Source organism: Falco biarmicus, chromosome 7 (genome assembly GCF_023638135.1).
Source record: "Falco biarmicus isolate bFalBia1 chromosome 7, bFalBia1.pri, whole genome shotgun sequence".
Taxonomy (NCBI): Eukaryota; Metazoa; Chordata; class Aves; order Falconiformes; family Falconidae; genus Falco; species Falco biarmicus.
Genome location: NC_079294.1, coordinates 3,618,560 through 3,640,289, shown reverse-complemented (window position 1 = coordinate 3,640,289; position 21,730 = coordinate 3,618,560). Strand labels below are relative to the sequence as shown.

General features: G+C 47.8%; 1 protein-coding gene across 6 annotated transcripts; it reads right to left on the bottom strand.

Annotated features, from left to right (window-relative positions):
* Positions 1-327: 327 nt before the first annotated feature.
* SLC39A13 (solute carrier family 39 member 13) lies at positions 328-21,354 on the bottom strand. Of its 6 annotated transcripts, none has more exons than XM_056346507.1 (11): positions 21,200-21,352; positions 16,026-16,135; positions 14,546-14,845; positions 13,993-14,106; positions 12,153-12,271; positions 10,717-10,869; positions 5,335-5,424; positions 4,916-4,966; positions 4,559-4,691; positions 4,327-4,426; positions 328-2,822 (listed from the first exon to the last, which is right to left on the bottom strand). In XM_056346507.1, the coding sequence occupies exons 3-11, from the start codon at positions 14,811-14,813 to the stop codon at positions 2,747-2,749; spliced, it is 1,104 nt and encodes a 367-aa protein (XP_056202482.1). In that variant the 5' UTR covers positions 14,814-14,845; positions 16,026-16,135; positions 21,200-21,352; the 3' UTR covers positions 328-2,746. The 6 variants fall into 6 exon arrangements, with proteins under 6 accessions (XP_056202482.1, XP_056202479.1, XP_056202481.1 ...); XM_056346504.1 differs by lacking the exon at positions 16,026-16,135 and adding an exon at positions 19,652-19,832 and having other exon boundaries at positions 21,200-21,351; XM_056346506.1 differs by lacking the exon at positions 21,200-21,352 and adding an exon at positions 19,652-20,392.
* Positions 21,355-21,730: the final 376 nt, after the last annotated feature.

Sequence of the window (21,730 nt, the reverse complement as noted above, 5' to 3'; positions counted from 1 at the left end):
CTGATGCTCCTGGGGCCATTACTCACCCTTCGGCAGGCTGCTCCCTCTTACCAGTCTTTAGCTCCTCTTCCAGGTCATACGAAGTAAATGTTCACTTGATCTTGTGAGTGTTTGAGATATTCCTCAAGTGTTTGAGACCTTACTTGGACAGGCTCAGAGGATCTCCACCCCCTATTCCCTAAACGAATTTCATCTGCTGTTGTTCGCCCCCTTCTGAGCTTTCCTTGGTGTCAAGGTTATTTTTCCAGCTGGTCCCCTACAGATGGCCTTGACATGAGAAGGGTATGGGTAAATGGGTGGGATACAGACTCTAGCTTGAAGGCAGAATGGGGGATAAATGAATGGAAGTGTTTAATGCACTACAGAAATATATTAATATTAAATCACACATGCACATACAGGAGTCGTTCAAGGAGTAGTATAAAATTGCACCACTTGAGTTGATCGAGGAAAACAGAGCCAAATAACATAGTTTTATGTATACACTTGTTGTTCTAACACTTTTTGTTTAACGCCTCCAGGTGTAAGAAATACACTTACAAAGTTTTGTACTTAGAACAAGCAGGGATCTTGGACAAGACTTCAGTTTATTTTCCCTGTTGCTGCATAGCCTATTTCCTTCTTAATCTGCAGGACTAGAACTAATTCAGCTACATGGAAGAATGCTTATCCTGTACTGTGACCTTACTCCCCGCAGCCACGACAGCAGACTGGGCAGGGGCCATACACACCGAGGATGTTAATGCTGCTCTCAGCAGCACTGTCTTACCACCCATTTTACTAAAAGCTTCCATCATTTCTTAGAATCAAGCATGCCTCTAACTGCAGCTGTTCCTTTCAGTGTTTTTCAATGCCATATATCATCTCAGCAGCCTGCTAAAGGTGGGGATTAACGCAGCTATAGAATAGTTACAGGAGGGAGGAGCAGCCTGCACGGACACCGTTCACTGTGACCAGCCCTCCTACGGCTCTCAGTCCTGCCGATTTCTTTTCTACTCTGAACAGCAGGGGAAGAAAGAAGCTTTACTGAGCATTGAAAAGGCTGGCTACAACTATTGCATTAATCATCACTTTCACAGTACTTAGAAGAGCTTTACTACTTTCTAAATTAGGTAACATATTTCTCACATGGCTCATGTAGTAAGAAGCTGTTCCTAAAATGTGAAAGCAGTGCTATTTAGTATGGAGCTGTGAAATAAGGAATGAGATGAGGCTTCCTATTCGGTTTCACTCCCAGCACTCTCCTGCATCTTCCCTCAGCTTTGCAGCCCAGGACATGCCACACACACAGATGTAGAACTTTTTACAACCAGTAGTTTAGCCATTGCTCAAACAGCTAACACACTGAAATGCCTGGGTCTCTGTGTCTGCACACCACCACACACCTGGATCTCTCAGGGAAAAATGACTTTGAAATAGGATGGTATTTCAAGCAAAATCAAATCAATAAATTATTATTCTGTTGCAGGAAAAGCGGAGGCTATGTTCTGACTGTAAATTAGGAATCATTAATATTAATTATAGGAACAGTGTGCCAGGCACTGTAATAACAATCAAGAAAACAGCTCATGACTGTACGTCTTAATATACTAGCACGGAAAAAACTATTCCTGCATTTCTGAAGATGAGCAGCCTAACAGTAGGTGCATCCCAGTTTGAGTTTCTACACAAATTGTACATGCACACATGTATAGTCATGAAAAAGAAATAAATACACAAACCCCTGAGTGGAACCTAGTGGATTTGGTAAAAAAGAAAGCAATGAAAAGCCTAGGTTCATCCTAGTATATAAGGTCACCTTCCATGACGACTACCATTCTCCATTTCATTAACTGTTTCATAGTATTTTCTGGGAGAAGATGTAGTGGAATTGCAACAGTTTAGATGCAACATGGCAAGAGACTGCAGTGTTATTCACACGTGGCGTACTCTCAGCGAAGTGAGAAGCTCACTGTGAAACAACCCATAGGCAGTGGCTTCTCAGTTAACAGATCTGCTACAGCCTACAGACCAACAGGTGAGATGCATTTCACTCTGCTACCCATGAAAAGAAATATGTCACCGTATATAATTACGGTAAGGTTCTGGAGTATATGTATTCTGGGAATATAACGGCAATAAAGGGGTTACGCGAGTTGGGAACTGTACTAAGAGAACATACCTTTCTGCTGAAGAACAGAAAAACGTAATGTACGTTAACTTCCTAAGGTAACGGTTGCAGGTTGTCTACAGGCAGCCTCCTTTATAAATTTACATTTTGAGAGCACACATTCTTTCAGCCTTTTACGGAGTAATTCAGGAATGCATCCCTACAGCTCTAAAACAGCTGCAGTTACTTCTGCATGTAGTACACAGAAAAGCCTTGAGATCTTCTGTTTGAAAGGAACAATATAAATCACTATATATTTTTTCATATATAGTTTTTCATTTTTTTACATCTTTACATTGTATTGATCTATAAAAGATCCCATTTAGTAGTTCTACTCTGCTTCCTTACTATACAAAACAATGCGACGCAGGTCATCTCTAGGTCCCAGAGACGTAACGTGGTTGTTGAACAGCCAGGGATAGGAGAGCCAGGGAATGAAGTCCTGCACACCCAGATCTCTTTCTCACCTGCTTCTCACACTAGCAGCCAGGTCTGCACGCACACACATAGGAAGTAACATTAGTGTTCCTTATTGCTTTGTAACAGCTTAGAATCACTGGGGAGGCTCTGGGAGGCATCCTGAGGTCTGCGCAGAGGTCACTCCGTTGTGAGCGAGAGTAGCACCATGACTGTAATGCCTGTGCACAGGAGCAGAATCTGCTGCAGGGAGTTCCTGGGAAAGAAACAGCAAAATTAGGAGGAGCCCCAGACCAATCCCAACAGGCAGCAGTGTAGAGGCTCACACATGGTTTGTTCTCTGCCCTTCCAAATCTACCACAAGGAGAACACAACAGCGGTATGAAGTCACTAACACAGCTAAGACGACTCCTTCCCAGCACCCCAAGCAAAGAAGTTGTCTATCATCTGGCATGTTATTTGTTTCCACTCAGCTGCAAGGCCCAACCTCAGGTTTCAAACTCAATGTAAAGCTGACTCAGTCACGCAGCTACCCCGGCGTCTCCTGTCCCTTTTCTCACCAGGGACCAGCACCTCTGCAGCACGTTCACAGATACTTTTGGGATCTCATCCAGCTAACAACTACAGTTACAAAAATAGAAGAAAAAAAAAACCCGCTTAATTTTGCTATTCTTTTAGCACCATCTCAGGTTTATGCTGGACTGAAGTAGCCACGTACCCAGCGCCTCTGCATACTTTGCCAGCACAAGAGGTGACCAACCCAAAAGCCAGCTCCCAACTGGTCACTAACATTTCTCCACCAGAAGTTCCTGCCTCTCAGATATAACTGTGGAGCTGGTTTTTGAGCGCTTAACCGTTAGCATCAAAATGAACTAGGTGAGCCAAGGCTTCTTATTTAAACTATTGATGTCACTTGTCTCATTACAACTGAAATTGGAGGGAATGTTCAGGGGCAGCTCTGCCAGCCAGGTCTGAGAGGGCCTTTACTGTGGTACAGCTGGATTTGGACCTGCTACAGCCTTAATCAGGCTGCAAGAAACTAGAATAACACAGCTGAGGGGAGGCCAAATAGACCAGAATACATATACCAGTGTATACGATGACCGAGATGGGAGAGATGACTGAGGTGGGATGCAATAACAGACTATGAAATGCAGAATGATACAGAAAATAAAACTATTATTTTCTACTCAGACAGCAACACAGCAACAGTTAATCAAAATTAATAAGCAAGAGGCTAAAAAACAAATAGTAAGAAGCATCATTTCACACGGTGCAGTCAAACTATGCAAACTAGCTGCCAAAGGGAGATGGCAGAAGCCCAAGTAATGGACAGGGTCAACAAAAGATGAGAGAAGGATGTGAAGGAAGGTTCACGTGTAGTTATCAGACACACACAACCCTCACCCTGGTTCAGACAGCCCCTAGACCAGTAATGGCCCCTAGACCAGTATCCACCAGAAGCTGACAAGACAGCCTGGGGAGCGAGTCACCCCATGGGCCACGTTTCTGAGCAACCTGTTCCTGCTGGTCACGCCACACGCTGCGCCAGCCCAACCTCTGTGACTGACCCAGCTGAAGGTTCTTCTGTTTCACGGGGTCTTTCTCATCCCCCCAACGCAACAGCTAACGCAGCAGCCCACCTAGGTTCCAGCCTTGCCCACGGGATCTGGAAAGCTGGCACTCTCGTCCTTCCAGAACGGGCAGGGGGAAGGGCTCTATCCCTGCTCCCTGGCAGTAAGAATTGCTGCAGAACTTACCAAGGATTCTTTTCCTCCAGGAGATCAGGCACAACATTTACCAAGGCAATATACAGAAATCCTCCAGAAGTGAAAGGGAGGATCCAGGCTACTGTTTCCCCTGCACAAACACAAAAAGCTTTTCTTATTACCGAGACAAAGCCACGGGAGAGAACAGAGAAGGGAAAGAAGATACGCACACAAGAACAATAACCCCCTCCCCTATTCCGACAGGGGTCCCAGGAAGCCTTACCTGCTCCTTTTGGTGATTGAGCACATATTGCAAAGCAGGCTCCTAGAATCCCCCCCAGAGCTGTGGAAAGCTGCATCTTGGCCGCACTCCAGCGGTCAAAGCCAGCCCGAAGTAGGATTGCAAAGTCTCCAACCTAAGAAAACCAAGAGCTGACAGTTAATGAACATGAACGTTCCCAGTCACAAAGGCTTTCCATAACAAGACCAGTGCTTCAAGACTCTTTCTAGCTTTCCATGTTGTCAGACTCCCGGAGGGAGCAGCTTCTAAAGGGACAGGAAAATGTTAATCGGACCCAGCCCTCCTCTTAGCAGATGAAGCTGTAATCCCTCAGGATGGCAGGATACAAAGCCCTCTCACCTCATGTGGGATTTCGTGCAGGAGAATGGCCATTGTGGTTAGGAAACCAACCTGCAGTGGAAGAGAGAAGGCGTTTAGGAACCAGTCCTCCAGCTCTGAGAGACAAGACTTCCATCAGCGTGTCAAGGCCCCTTTCTCCCAGTTAAAACTTGTTACTCAAGAGTTTAGAACTATTCAACAAAAGTGTAGATGAGCTAACCCTCCCCCTAACACTGTACAAATGATTAACATGTCCCAAGTTTGAAGAAGCTCTGAATCAGAGTCAGGAGAGGGTTGCCTTTGACTGTAGTCTCCATTTTCTCAGAAGCTTCCCAAGAACAGGAAGGAACTCCTCACATCTTTGGCTTTTTTTGCACGTGGCATCATCCTTAAGAGCAGGGCTCTCCATTTCAGTGCACAGCTGGTGACAGAAACCGTACCTTTCTGCTAACCAGGAAGCTGGCTGCTACTGCCAGGCCGTGCGTGAAGTTATCAATGGTGTTGGCCAGCAGATTGAGGTATCCGCTAATCTGCAAAGAGAAGGAAGAGCCCCTGATAAAGGAGGAGCTCTAACAAGGTAAAAGAAAACACACAGCTTAGACACAGGTTACTAAGGAGTCACAACCAGATGGGAAAGGTCAGGACATGGCACTTCTGGTAAAGATCTTAAACTATGTCAGTGCTCAGCTACAAATTAAAATGTTCAGTTTTAGAGTAAAGTAAGTTTTAGGGTAGACAAGTATTGCCCGAGGTTAGGATAATAGCCTTACCCAAGTGACAAAGAGCTCTAGAAACACAAAAAGAGAAAAGGAAAAAGAGGAAAGCCAAAATGCAAGAATATATCTGATTCTAAATCAAACCAATTTTAGGTAACACTGACTAATTTACACAGGTGACTGGCTTCAAACATGACCTGACCTTGTTTCCCAGCCATGTACTTCAATATCCAACTGTTAAATATCTCCTCTTCAAAAGCTGGCAAAAACAACGCAACAAAACAAATGTTGCTGAAATCGCTTTTTATAACTAAAAAAATCTTCAAGCATTGTACTAAAAGTGCTTGTGTGTTTGCTTTCCCTTAAAGAATAAAAAGAGAAGATAGTAACAACAGTCACCAAAAACCCACCCACTAGAAGGTTATACAGCACGCATACGCCTTTGCACATAAACACACTTCTTAAAATTATAAGCATAAAGCAGCTTCCTTCCTCACAAGTCCATCTCCACATAACACTTCCCTAATTATGCTAACCACGGTCATTTCCAGACAAATTCTAAGTATTTGACCAAAAGCAATTTATGAGGGTACCACCCCAGCTCTTTTGCTCACAGGTTTTTTGGTTTGGGTTTGGTGGGGTTTTTCCAACATATTTAACCAACTACTGCATGTGAGTCCTGAGATACTGCGCTGCAGTGTAAATTATTATCAAACCAGGTGTTAGCCAATACATCAGGCTGTCTCTGAGTTGGCATACATTAACTCCAGATATTGGGCAGCATCCAGTGAGCGGAGAGGCTGTCTATAAAGTGTGAGGTATTAACCCTTCACTCACCATAGCATCAGATGCCAAAGTTCAGCTGGAAAAACACAAGCGCTGATGGGTTTCATGACCCCTTTTTGGTTTTCTGCTCTTCCCTGTTCCTATCAAACTCCACTTGGGGCATCTCTCCTTTCTTCCTGCCATCTGTAAGCCACAGCTCAGGTGGGGCTTTCTGTCAAGCCTCTCTCTCTCCTACTGCACAATTTCAGGACATCTTTATGGGCTCTAAACTTTCTAAATTGCATTAGTGATTAAAAACGAAAATAAAGAATTAAGCAAAGCCTAACTACAGATCATGTCTAAGTAATAATCTGGGTAACATGTCTACAATGAATGCAGAAGTTCCCTGCATGGTGCTGTAAGGGGAACACAAAGGGATGCGCACCGGCAGACCCACAAACGCAGCAGTTTTACTTCTCATTCCTCATCTTCAGCCAAATATGACTGTCTAAAATTTCTCCTTTTCATGTTGGGATTTTATGTGATTGTCTTTTCCCCACAGGCTAGTAATAATATTATTCACTGAAGTTTTACACAAAAATGCTTTCCCATGCCACCATATAGGGAAAAAATAGACTTCATGATTAAAACATTAGGAGGGTTTTTTTTTTGTTGGTGGCTTGGGCAAAAGCTGTCACTGAAAGAAGGAAAGCCTTGGAGTGCGCAGAAATAAATTGGGTTGGTTTGACAGTTATGAGCCTCTGACATTCACATTCTGTGAATTCCTAATAGGATGTTCTCATTGCTCATAAAGAGCACAGCCAGATGAAGTGTTTATGTTCATGCTTCAGAATTAATGTCACTGTGCAATGAAACATACTTCTACAAAGCAGCAAGGACCCCATGTGCCACAGGGGAAAATAAAAAAAAAAAGAATAAGCAAGGCAAAAGTACTCTACAATGTTTCTACTTGTTGAGGGAATAAAGGCTGCAATGCAGGAGAGAACCACGTTCAGGTGCAAAGGAAGCCTCCCACCTGCAGTTTTCAAGCTAGGACAAATTATTACAGCAGCAGCCAAAGAGTAAAGTTCTAATATATATGTACAAAGGACGACTGATTACAGCTTACTAATTAAGCCCTGAAGGGTGGCTTTGTTTATTGAAATAGTATCTTTTCCTTTTTGTTTTCTGGGAAAAAAAAAAAAGGGGGTTACTGAGTGAACAGGGGAACCAAAGCAGACTGGCTCGCTATGGCTTTCTCTTTCTTTTGTGAGCACCTACTTCGCTTGCTTGCAGCGGTGCCGTTTCCCTGCACACCCCTTCCCCACCCGACAGCCCCCTCCCCAGCAGGCACAGCCCCCTCCCCAGCAGGCACGGGCAGCGAGACCACCCGCCGACCTGCCAGCCAGGCGGATGCCAAGCAGCATCTAAGTTCTGCCCGAGTTTTTCAACAAGGCATTAGTTTGCATTCCTCCTCCGCCACCATGCTGATTTTTATGGAACTTGCAGAAATGTGACTACCCTCAAGACGTCTACCCTCTCTTGAACTCCAGTAAAATTAATTATGGGTTCAAAAATTACTGAAAATGAAGGATGAAGGGCAGAACAGGTGGACAGGCAAATGGAATGACTGCTTATGTTGCTGCTGAAGGAAACAGGCTAACAACACAGGAATATCTTGGTAGCTTTGGTAATTTCCCCCCTACCAGAAAGACTATAAAAATATGCTCGTAAGGTAGAAAGTTACAACTACACCCATTAACTCAGTAATTTCTATTTCATACATATTGACAACACCCTTACTACAAGACTGAACAGACGTGTTAGGATTTTAAAGCTAGAAGGGCTCTTCATGGTTGTCTAGACCTTCTACAGAATGCAACTGAAAGAATCTCCTTCCATTTCTGCACGAAGCCTACTGTTTCTTAACCTACAGTGCACTTTGTAGAGAGCAGCTTAAGCCACAGCTTAAAGCCCACAAGTGACGAAGACTCTGGTATGTCTAAGGCAAGTCGATCCACTGGCAAGTTACCCTCCGTTACAGAGTTGTCTTTGATTTCTACTCTGCTACCGTTTAGTACAGCTTTAACTATTCAGATTTGGTCACGCCTCTTGCCTGGCTATTTGTGTACTCTAAGTCACCCCTGATCCATCACATCTACAGAGCTAAAGACCAAAGAAAACCACTTCTTACGTACTGCAAACCTAAAATAATTCTTTCAGCTCTTTTCTGAGCCCTTTACAAATGATCAGTAGTATTTGGGGTATTGTGAATAACACTACTGGAAAGAGTCAGCCAGCCATGCCATTACTGCTATACAGAAAGAGGAACACCTGCCTCTTCTCTTACACACTATTTCCTACTCACCCACCCGCCTGCCTGCAGCATCGTGATGGAAGAATGTGTTCAAACAATTTCCTGCTGTGACTCTCATCCTTTTTCCAAGGCATCGACTTCCAAAAAACTGTCCCTATCTAGTACATATAATCTGCATTCTTTCTTCATCTATTCCTTATTAATTGCACTTATCAAAACATGTTAAAAATTCAGCTCTTTTGATCAAGTTACTCAGTTCAGCTGGTATCACTGACCTCGTGTAGTCACGATGTGCCATTTAAGTAACATAGTAGTATCTGGAAGTGTGAAGATATACTGGTTTTATAAATAATCACTCAGAAAAATCATAAACCACCAGTGAACAGAATTGAGGGGAGCTGCATTAACCCAGTCCTTGCTGATAACATAGAATACCTGATTTTTAAGACAGCTAATATTAGCAAAGCTGTTTTCATACAGTACTAGTTTTATCTGAATGTGGAGAAAGTTATGTTTTATATACATCTGTCAGTGTCGTTACCTTTACCAAACAATCATGACCAAATAAAAGGCAGGGAAAAAATGTCTGGATGATGAGAATTTATCTTCCTTAAGATCACATCAACTAGCACTAATTACATTATTATTTTCTACATTAGGATCAGACCCTGTGCAATGGCGTCCCCCATCAGCGTTACATTTCTAATTGAAATCAGTGGTAGACTAACCATTCCGTAAGTCCGCAGTTCATTGTATAAACCTTTCTGAAATAATGGCACAATGTTTCATAACCCAGTAATATTGGTTTCTTCACCACTATCACCTCTAGAAACATCACTGCAGCACCTTGCAGTTTGTGCAGTGTTCTGCACACATTACACGAGTGTGACGTACGAAAAATACCCAGTGACCTCAGCATATCTTTCACGTTGCGTGGTAAGAGCTATAAACTTACAGCCAAACAGATCTAAAACAGAAAGACTGAAGAGCCTCTGACTGACCACATAGCCACGTGTGGGCTAGTTCACGCAACCACACGTTCTGTTCATAGTTACTCTCCTACAATCTCGCACATTTCAAACTCAAATTACAGGTCCTCCTTCGCCAAAGTGGTCGTTTACTCTCTTGCTTGTAAAGTCCACCCAGACGAGGGTTTCCGCAGTGCAGAGACAAGAACACAAAACTGAAAGCAAAGCCAATTTAAAGGTTAGCCACTGCCCAGCGCCACAGCACTCCTTTCCCCTCCTCCACCTCCAGTCCTATGGGCTGGCTGATCTCCCTTACCCCAGCACTACAGGCTGCCTGCCTACACACCAAGCCGATTCAAGAAGTTAGGAGAGAAATGAACCTACGGGTGGAAAAAAAAAATTCTTTGCCTGTTTAGCTCCTTGAATAGGCTCACTGCAGGGTCAGATGAGGTCCAGTGCAAAGGAAGTGATGGGAAACACAGGTTTGGAGGCAGAAGTAGACAAGAAGCCCTTTCTGGCAGCAGATAAACTGCTCATTTGAGAAAAACCTAACTTCTAAGTTTTAGAGGGGACAGCTTCAACACTCAAAATACTTCCAAAAGGTGCCTTAAAAGGAAACGCACAGCTCACAGTTGGTACAAAGCAAGGAAACCCACAGCTCACACTTGGTACAAAACAGACACCAGAGAACAGAGAAATCACGGCACAACAATTTCAGCAAATGACAACATAATAACTGTAAGAGAAGTGTAACAAAATGTAAAAGTACTGTACTCTGGTCTCACAAGTCAGCCAAAACACACATCATCAGACTTAAGCCTTCACAATAGTGACTTTGCCTCTTTTGCATAAGCTGCAGTGCAGATTTTCTCCAAGTCTGCTGCGTCCTCCCTGCTGTGACCTGGGCAGACACTTTGATAGAGCAAGATTAAGCACAACTCACTCAGACACCGGGTTCCCCACTCAGGCACAGTTCTTTCCACAGACAACTCCTGACTGAATTTTAGATGTGTCCCGAAAACATAAGATGTGAAGGTCAGTTTGTGGGTCTCTTACCTTGATTCTGTTGTCTGTTGGACAAGAGTGGAGAGAAGAGCCATTACACTGAGTTGAATTTGTTCCTGCTTTTTGGGACTGGCCTGCCACCTTCCGCAGGGGATAGCCACTTCCATTGGGAATCTTTCCAGCTGGTGCTTTGGCATCACAGCCCTAAATTTGGGGAAAACAACTTGTTACTGCCTTTTTTGTCAGTGATGAATGAGCATGAATCATGGTCAGAAATCCAGTCCTCACCCTGAATCCTTTTGTCTTTACAAATCAGCAGCTTTGGTACACCAGTTTAATAACCAACTGCCAGAAACGAGACCAATTTCAGAGAGCATTCTGATATCTGCACTGTGAGGAACATGAACAAAGACTTCCCCAATCACCAAGAGAAGGAAAGTAGAAAGACAGAGGAGGAAATGGAGTCATGTGCCCTTGGCATGAGCCAGGTCCCACTGGAAAGACGTGGGACTGAGCCTGCCACTCCTGCTGGCAGCTGCTGCCCAGAGAAATACAACTCACCTGGGCAGGGGATGGGGGAACAAGGAGGCTTGCTCTCCCCAGTGCATCGGAATAACTAAGTCTAGAGAACTATTCAATAGCTGGGATTGTCAGCTTCCAAACAACAAAACGTTTATGTCTGACTTCATTCTCTCTGTAAATGAAAAGATTAAGTTCCTTTCAGACTTTAAAGTCTCACATTGAGTCGAAGTAACAGCTAATTGCTCTTAGGCAGTGCCTGAACTGCAGTTTCACCTCTCAAAAGCCATGGCACAGCAAGAACTGAAGGGTGTACAGGAGCTGCTGCCAGGAGCTGTGCAGATGTCCGAGGACCAGTTGCTCTCCTCTGCCTTGGGGAACCTACCTTCTGGTACCTGCCTGCATTGCCCCTTTGCAGCTGGGTGACTCCTCTGAACCAATGCTTACCATTCCCTGGCCAGCCATAAACCCCTTCGCAAAACCCCCACAAAGCTACCCAAAGACATGCCTGGTGCAGGTCGTACCCAGGAAGGGTGGGCAGCGAGGAACACCTTCCAGAGAAGGCTGCTCTTTGTCCTGGCTGAGGACTCAGAAGGGGAATGACTTATGACGGCTCAACAGAACGTGCATCAGCAAGCTGCCATCCCTCCAAGCTTACCTGAGCAAAAGCCCCAGCTGCAGAGCGCTCCAGCGCCCAGTCCCCAGAAAAGGGGAGCTCTCTTCTACACATCAAGAACAAAAGCAGCTCAGAGGTGAGAAATCTTAGTTAACACCACAAACCCAAAGCCTGGAGATGAAACACCTTCTACAGCCGGTGTCAAAGAAGTGGCAAAAAGCTCCCAAAGGGCACTGACAAGCTACTCACAGCTCCAGGATCACTTGCTGAGCCTATCAGGTAGGGCAGATGAGGCGTTTAGCACAGTGCTGCAAACACAACAGCACTCCCTCCCCTCTGGCTGCTAACTTACCACCCTGGGGCACTCCTCCTCTTTCTCCAGGAAGATCTTCTCTAGCACCAGGAAGGTCAGGAAACCAATGATCACCCAGAGGCCCAGAAGCTTCTGCTGCTGAAAGCTCTGCCCTTCTCCTAAGGGATGAAAGAATAATTGTCACGTCGCTATCAAGTGTTTCCCACATGTGAACCCACCCTGCTCCAGACAGTTTAACCAGCAGTTCCAAGAAAAAAAAAAAAAAAAAAAAAGGCAAGAAACGAGACAATGGGGAAACCTCCTACAAGGAATATGGAGCAAACAAATCTCAAGGCAAATTAGTTTAACTCGCTCATTCTTGATCTAACTGATATCCTCATTTCAGGGTACTCACAGAGCGAGGGCCCCCACTGTTTTTGCTTCAGTAGTGCAATCCAGCATATTTCCTGACAATACTGGGATTTTCCCTGAGCTCCAGAGGCAAGCAAGAGATTACATCAACAAAAATCCTGCAGCTGCATCTACTGAGCAGCAAGCCCTGACATGAAATCTGCCATTAGCAGAGCTACAGACTCACCTTCCCCCTTCTGCCACACCTGGGCAAGTTATTAAGCCCACAGCTATAAACTTTCTTTTCAATTACAGCCAAGCTTGTGAGATAATCATCCATTCAGCCTGGCTGCAGAAATGAAGATTGCATTGCAGCAGCAGAACAGAATGACTCTAATGGGGCTTACGCGGGTCAAGGAAACCTTTACGCTCCAGGACAGCCTGGCAGAAGCAAACAAGCTAGAGCAAGAAGGCAAGTCAGTTGGGAACCACTGTAGAAAGGAGGGGGGGGGGGGGGGGGGGGCAGGGAAGGACAGCAGGTTTTGCTGGCAGTGCTAGAGTCGTGAGGAAGAAGAAAACCAAAGGCCCAGCAGATCTGAAATCCCAGGACATGGGTGCAAGGAAGCCTGGGAAACCCAGGGCATCCTTTTTGCTCCCTCACATTTTCAGCAGGGAAATGATTTCCTGGTTTCTCAACAGGTGGGATGCAGTAGCACTTGCCTCCTACGCTATCAGCTTGCTGAAGCAGAGAGATACATACAATCATTACAGATTTCAACAACCCTGGCTGTCAGAGGGGTGAGGGAGGTACCACAAACTCCATCCCGACTTTAGCTCACTGGCAAACACAGATTTCTCCCACCTGCATTTTCTTTTGCTCCCCATCCCCCTACCGCCACCTTGGTCACGGCTCTATGGACAATTTTCCATGACTTCTCCTCGAGCAAAGACTGAGAGGGCAAGACATTTGGCCTCCCACAAATCAATGTACCCAGCAGAAGGGCCCCAGTTAGTTCCAAGAAAGAGACTCAAGAGGTAACACTGTTATAGGGACAGATTCATAGACAAAATATGTCTGATGGGGCAGAACCCCCACCTGAGACGGTGCATACATCCATGTACCAGACCACAAACACATTCCTAACTTCCCACCAGGTTGAAGAAGCATTCCCTTTCCTTACAGAAAGGACAAAGGAAAATCAACAGAAATTTACAGGAGTCCAAGGCAAGACAGGAAAAGTTGATAGACAAAAAATCCACTGCAAGTTACTAAATGTAAAGAAACCATGGCCAACTCAGGAAGCCTCCAACCCCAAAATCTTTGGAGGACTGCAAGGAACAAAGATGAAGCATTACATGTGTTTTTATTGTTCTTACGTCCTTCCTTAGGCATTTGCTTTTACACATTCTTTGAAAGAGAATACCACCCTAGACCAGTTTTGGGGATGACCCAGCCTGGCTGGTCTTTTGTGTTTTCAAGACGGAACGGGCTCAAACCCTGTAGCAGCAGGGACAGCACAAACTGCTCCAGGCAGAGGGGCCTCCATACCTGTTGTTGCGCTGCATGTGTAGGCCCAGGCTTCGGGAAGCAGGTGCAGGAACACGTTCCCCAGCAGTCCACCAATTGCAAAACTCAGCAACTGCTTCAAACGGCGTGATCCAGCTAAAAAAAAAAAAAAAAAAAAAACACACAAAACCTGATCACAACTCAGTTGGGAGCCAAAACATCTCCAGCTGAGATTTTGCACAGAGAGATCTGAACTGGAAGCATCTGCAAAGCAAGCTTTCAAAGGAGAGAGCACAAAACAAATAGCCAGAGTGCAAAATAAAGCCCTTGCACCACTTGGCTGGGACAGGCGAGTGTGGGAGGGTCCTAGACCAAGGAGGATGCTAAACAAACAACATCCTTTGTACACGCTCCATGCAGGGCTTGCATTTGTCCGAAGGCTCCCTACCACATCAGCAGGTACAGCCTAAAGCACCAGAAATGGACTGGTTTAGAGGCCGGTATTTCCATGACAAGGCACAGCTCATCCCTGTGCCGTTCAGTCACAACCCAGGACTTCTGGCCTCAGAAGGGCCAACGCGGGTAGCAGGCTTACCTTCTGATCGCAGAGCGGCTCCCGTCTCAAATGGGATCACCAGCAAGGGGAAGACCCCACTCAGCCCCACCATGAGCGAACCGATGAGGGAACAGACCCAGGCATCCAGCCGCTCGCTGCTGAAAAGGCTTCCCCAGGACTCGGGCTCCTTCTCGCACAGAGGACCAGAGCTAGCAGCGACATGACTCCTCGGGAGCTGCTGAGCCTCACAGGCCACGATCAGAAACAAGGAAAGCGTCCCATCAAGCAGAAGCTTTTGTTTTGTCATCGCTAAGTGGTCTCAGCCAGGCTGGCCAACCTCTGAAAAGAGCAGGGAGAGCGGTTCTGAGAGTGTGCCCGAGAGCCCCTCCCACCACTGCGGGGGAAGGGCTTTGGGGACACCATCCCCTCCCTCAGCACCACAGCACAGGTATGTACCCCTCTAAGGAACACCTGAAACTCTCTCTGATTTCAACAGAGCACTAAAGGACAGAGAGGCTGTTTAGCATCGAGTGTATGAAACTGCACGAGACATCTTGTGAAAGAGCCTGGCTTTCAGCATCTCCCCTCAGGTGGGCTGGACAAGGACTCCGAGCACCCTTGTCCTTGCCCTTCACTGTCCCGAGGCTTCAGAGAAAAGTACTGACCAGAGATGCTTCCCAGGTAAGTCTTCTCTTCACCATGGAACAGCATCCATGTCACAAATCAGGATGCTAGACAGGCAACCAAACCATGAAATCATGAGTGGTGTAAGGATGGTGAATAGGGTAGATTGTTCACCAGTTCTAATGACAGAAGTGCTAATACAGCCATCACATGAAGCCCGAGAGGGTCAGCTTCCAAACAAACTGACGTGACTCTTCATCAGCAGGTAACCTGTGTGGCTGTACTCCTCCGAAAACAATCGAAAATTTGATATGGATTCAACAAAAGACAGGACAAGTACTACAAGGACAAACCTACTGACTGTTCATGGTCAGACAGCTCCCATCAGACTCAGGAAACCCACTTATGGGAAAGGAGCTGGAGGCTGGAAGAAGTTGGAAAATATATATACTTGTCCTATTTTTATTTTTTCCTAGAAGGATACTGGGTTAGATGGTCTCTTAGTCAAAATCAGCACCACCGTTACTAAGAACTCTTCAGTCACAAGAAAACCAGAGAGAAGCAGATGTGTTAGAAGAGGAAAAGAAAGAATTACGCTCTCGTTGGCAAACAGGAAAGGAAAGCAAATGATGCAAAGGCTGAAGTAATCCAGAAGAAAAAGTGAAATACGACAAGCAAAATTAATTTGGAAATGGGAGGAAAGAGCGGGTTAGAAAAGAACGGCTTAAGAAATGTTCACAGAGCAGCTGTAGATTGAAAGGGAATAGCAGCATTCCCCTGAAAGCACATAAGAAACCAGTCAAAGTCATCTCTGAAGCATTAGTGACCATCTTTGAAAATTTACAGGAATACGGGAAGGCCACAGAAGGCTGGAGAAGCATCATGCTTCACCTACCTTGATAAAAAGGAAAAAAAAAGGTGGCAGAAGACTTAAGAAGTTACAGACCAGTAACTTCAATCCTCTGAAAGACTCTTGATCAAGTTAAATGATCAGTTTGTAGTGACCTATAAGATAAGAAAGTGATAAAGATAGCAAAGCATTAAGTAACAGCCAGACAGAAAGGAGCCTGAAATTACCAAAACAAAATTCTGGGTGTCAGAACCAATCTAAGGGCTCACTGCAGCTGGAAAAGGACGCTGCTGCCCCTTGTCCCCCACCCCCCCATGAAGCACCCCCTCCCCATGCTTAAACCTGACTCCATGACTGAGCCGGGTCAGAACAAACTAGCAGGGAAAACAATTTTTTTTTAAAGGTTTGGCCCTTTTCCAATTTCAGTCCCTGAACTAAATCACTGCAGGAGGAAGGCCCAGCTGCAGTGAGCAATCAACGAAAATTAAAGGACAGGATCCCATGGCTCCCATGAAGGAGAGCACAGTGACCATGGAGATCAGGAGCAGGGGGATGCAAGAAGGAACTGATGAAGACACTGGCTGGGCAAGCTGTGCAAGAACCACTAAAACTTTCTGTAGCAAGGTAACATTTGATCAAGTGTAAACTCTACTGACCTATACAAAACCCATCACTTTTTTTTTTCCTAAAAAAAAACCAAAACAAAAAAAACCTTCAACATAGCAAGTTCAAACCAGCTCAGGATTTTGTGGCATCTTATTGCAGGATTTTGATCTGGCTGCAGGAACCCTTGACCTACCTATAGCATACTATCAAACCAATTTCAGTAAAGATCAGTATGAAACAGTATACTACAGGGTAAAAGAAAAAAAAAAAAAAAAAAAAAAGGCACATGGACATGACAAAACAGTAACTCCAATGTGCCACAAAAAAAAAAGTATACGTGCGTTACATTGATTCAGAAATTAATTCCAAGCCAGCAGGCTTCTGTCACTATAAAGTAAACAACTGACAGCCTGGGACGTATTAGTAGCTCCGTTGTAGGTGCGACACAGCAGCAGTGATTCTACTCCACTCCACACAGATGAGACTTCAGCCAACAGACCGCACCCAGCCAACATACTCTTCTTCATAAAACAGATGCAAAAATCAGAGACATGGCCGGGGAAAGAAACAGAGACAGTGTAGAAAGCATGACCTGGAAAAAACGACTGAAGGGCCTGGGTGTGTATCATAAAAAGATAACCCTAGAGGGAACAGAACAGTCTGCGTATGTTGAAAGTCACAAGAAAAGGGGAAAGTGCTGAACTCTTCTTCCACGCTGTAGCATCAGCTCAAACGGTAAACAAGATTCAGCCTGGATATGAAGAAACAAATTTACACGGTGCCAAAGCAGGGGCAGCAGCAAGGGACACTCATCTCTCACAGCACTCCACGCACCAGCTCAACTCAGGCACTGAGCTGATGCTCTGGAGAGCCAGTAACAAGCGCGAGGAGAGCCTGATGGGGCAGAGATGCTGCCCCCAGCCCAGCTCCACCAGGTGAACGTGCCTGCAACGCTGCCAGACCTCCTGGCTCCCCCCACAGCTATGCAAACAGCCACCCACAGCTATGGTACAACTGTGCCACAGAATCCCCCCAAATTTCTCCTTGAGAAGAAAAAACAAACCAAACCACAAAACCACAAAAAAGACAGGAAGCTCTTAAAGTGTCAGCTGTCCCCTAACTGACCAAATTCTTCTGTCCCAAGCACCCATGCAGGCTGAAGCCACCAGCCACACAGGCATCGGCACAGGTTGGTGACAGGACTCTTCAGGCAGGCGACACCAGCCGCAGCCCTCCCTCTGCTCGCTGGCTGCTGCACAACAACCTGCACTTACATAATTCCCTGCTTCAAAAAAGACGGGCACCCCTTCCAACCCTAGAGGGCCTGACGGACATCCTCTCCTGTTATGACAAAATTAGACCTAGAAAATGACTGAGAACAGCTTCTTCGCAAAGAACGGAGAGGGGAAAGAAAAAAAAAAAAAAAAAAAAGGGATTTATACAACCACCACATGCCTATGAAGAGGCAACACAGTGAAATAAAACAAGGTCTTAAAAAAAAAAAATTAGTAAGGTTAGTAAGGATGAGTTTGGTACAATGCTCTGGGTGATGCTGTTTGTGTTGAGAAAGGCATGTACTCTGAATAATTAGAAAGGATAAGGTGGGTACCTGAAGGAGATAAGGAGAACATCAAGTCAGGAAATCACTGAACAAAGAAAATTAAAAGGTCTGTTCCACCTAGATCCCACCTATTACGAATGGAATGATTGGGTGTCAAAATCAAATGAATATGCATGTGAAGATGGTGTAACCTCTCACAAAAACCGTATAAATCACCTAACTTTTCACTGAAAACTTGGGAGCTAGCTTGTCCGGTGCAAATCAGCTAGCTCCCCAGCGTCACACGAAAAATATACCTTTGCTGCTTAAAGACAAAATTCGTCTCTGAGCAGTTAACTCTGTGCCGGTTTGGCATCAACAGGCAGCAAAACGACTGCTCTCTGCAGCTCAGCAATGAGGGACGTGGCACAGACTGGCCTCTTCTGCCACACGGGCATCACAGCTTCTGAGAATCAGTCTGGAAAAGTAATCACTGCAACGGATCCAGCAGGTCCGTTTCTTCCATCTCGCCCTCCACGCTCACAGCCCACATCTGCCCTAAGGCACCCCAGAAAGGGCCCTCAGAATAAAGTGACAGAAATCCAGGAGAAAGCCAGTAGCAGACAGGGCAAAGGGCATGTCCAGGGCTCTGAGAACAGGCTGCACACCCGGTTTCAAGTCCTTCCAGCAGCAAGAGACAGCCCAGGTTCCTCCAAAAAAGGCACACTGGTGGACAATAACTGGGCAGAAAAACAATTCCCCTAACACACCGGTGTCCGTCAGCTTTCGGTGGCCCACAGGTCTGTCTCTTCTTGTTAATCCCACCAGGGAAAGCCACTGCATTTCGTTACAGCAGTGCTGCCTGAACATTACTACCTTGTGGCTCAAGAACATCCCCATACCTCACGCAACCAATGCCTGATGCTCATAAAACATCTACGAGGAACTCAGTGCATCACGCAGGACACACCTGAACCGATCTTTGTGCCCAGCTAATCACCTAGAGCATATTCCCAGCATTTGCTGCCTCTTGAGATATCACAACCACTTGCTCAAAGAAATGCCCTTTTAATCTCTACAGCCCCTTTGCTTCTCTGTCTCGTTAGTACATGCTCCTCATGAGACACTGAGTTTACTTAATGTTTCTAAAGTCTGCAAATTCAAACCAGCTGCTCCTAAGAGAAATATTGAAGGGGAAGAAGCAGTCAAGATGTAGTCCTAGGGAAAAGAAAAAAAAAAAAAAGTGCTCAAGAGAGAAAATAGTACCTTGCGACTACAGCTGCAGATGAGTCTTTACCTACCCCTAATTTTAGACACCAGCATCTGTTTTAGGAACCCTGGCAGAGAAGGTCTTGAGAAAGTCCTAGAGAAAGCTAGAGAAAGCACCGCCAGGTTTCTCAGAGAAGTCTGTGGTCACTACGAGGCAGAAGCATAACCAGATTTAGAGAGAGCTGTTTTTCCCAGGAAGGGTACATGACCTATTTAAGAACATGCATGAGAGAGGAACAGGCAGCGCATCATTTACTCATCAGTTCTGACGATGAGGACACTTTGGGACCACAGCTCCCGGCCATGCGGCACCGTCACCACTGGCAGCACCCTCCAGAGCCCCGCTGTCCCGCGCAGGTCAGGGAGCCGAGCATTCAGGAGACAGGTCTGCCGGTCTGCTCAGCTCCTTCTGCCACGGCCTCAGGACCCTTCCCAGGCTCAGGAAGAACAAACAAGTGAGAATTTGCCATTAAGCCCCCCCCGAGCAGGGGCAGGGGGAGGCTGCCCACCGACCAGAAGAGCTCCTGCCCTCCGCCGGGGGAGCCCCCAGGCTACCTCGCTGGGCGCCTCAGTAGCAGGCAGTGCCTGAGAAAACATGGACAAAACTTAAAATGCCAAGGCAAAAACGTATTGGAAAAGAAAAAAATAAAATATTGACACGACGAGGATTCCTGTAGCAACCCGCCTCCTCCCCTCCCAGACCACACAGCTTCATCCCCGTCGCAGCACAATTGCTCATTGCAATGACATTTCAGATGTTGTTGGGGGAAAAAGAAAAAAAAAAAAAAGAAAAGGCTTTTAAAAAAAGTGTTCTCCCTGGAAGCCAGCTGCCTGGTCTTACAGTTGCAAAAGAGTACTGCATGGAATGGAAAAAAGTTATTTTCCAGAGAGGAAGCGTATTTCCAGCCAGAAAATTCTCCACGAGCCACCTCCCTCCATTAGCCCCGTGGCGAGCGCCGAGTTCCTGCGGGAAGCCCTGGCCCGGGCAGGGCACAGAAGGTCCCCGACACCCCCGGCCCCCTCCCCTGTCCCCCCGTGCCCCCCCTTCGGGCACGCGCTGCCCGGCGGGCCCCGACCCCGGCGCTCCCCGCTCCGCAGGGGGAGGGGCGGCTCCGCGCAGCGCGGGGGGGGGGGGGGGGGGGGGGGGGGGCGCAGCCCCCGGCGGAGCCCGGGCACCACCGGAGCTGCCGGGGGGGCGGTCACAGCCCTGACCCGCTGCACGCTGCCGCCGTTGGGCAGCCCGTGACCGCCCCCCCGTCCCAGCCGGGAGGGAGAGGCCGGTGTGCGGCGCGGGCAATGGCGCACCCCCCCCGGGCTACCAGCCCACTCGCCGCGGCAGCCCCCCCCAGCCCCCCCGGCCCCCCCGGCCATTTTCCCATTGTTTCTGCCACCGCGGCGGCCGGCGGGACGGCCCGGGCAATGCTGAGCGAAGCAAACGCAGATCTGCGGAGCCGGGGGGCGAGGGGGTGACGACCCCCCTTCGCGCACCCCCCGGGCCGGTAGAGCCCCCGGGCCGGTTCCCGGGGGGGGACACAGGGAGCGGGGCAGCCCCCGCCGCCCAGACCCTCCCGCAGCACCGTCCCGCCGGCGGAACCGCTTCCGAAACTCTCGGTGCCGCGTCCCGCCGGGCCGGGCTCCCAGCCCCGGGCACGGCCCCCCGCTAACCGGGGCCGCGCCGCGGGCAGCCGGGACCCCGGCACCACCGGCCCGAACCCGCCCCGGGGCCGGCCCGAACCCGCCCCCCCGCTCCAGCGGCTCCCGAGCCGCGGCAGCCCAGCGACCCCCGCCCGCGGACCACCGTTACCGTGCCCCGGGCCGCCGCTGCCATCCAGCCGCCGCTCGGCGCGGGCCTGCCCCGCCCGCGGCCCCTCGGCTCCGCCTCCCCCGGCCGGCCACGTCGGTCCCGGCCTCCCCGGCACCAGCGTCGCCGCCCCGGCGGGGACCCGCCGCCGCACGCGCTTCCGGCCGCCGCCGCGGGGGGGGCGGGCACCGGCCCCGCTTCCTGCTGCCCCCCCCCCAGCGCCGGGCCGCCCCCCGCCAGCACCGGCCCCGGCCCCGCTGCGGGCAGCCTCGGGGTGCTCGTCCCGCCCAGCGGACACAGGGCAGCGGGGGGCGTCTCAGGTGTCCCCCGCACCCGGGCAGCGGAGCGCAGGACGCGTGCGGTGGGACCGCTCTGCGACGTGCTCGCGGGGGTCTTTTTACTTTTTTTTTTTTTTTTTTTTTTTTAAACTCCTCTGCCTAATTGGACCATAAGTTTTTCGGGCTGCGGATGCGTAAAAACGAGCAGGGTGGAAACAAGTTTTTGAGCAGGATTCTGGAATGGTTGGAGCAGATG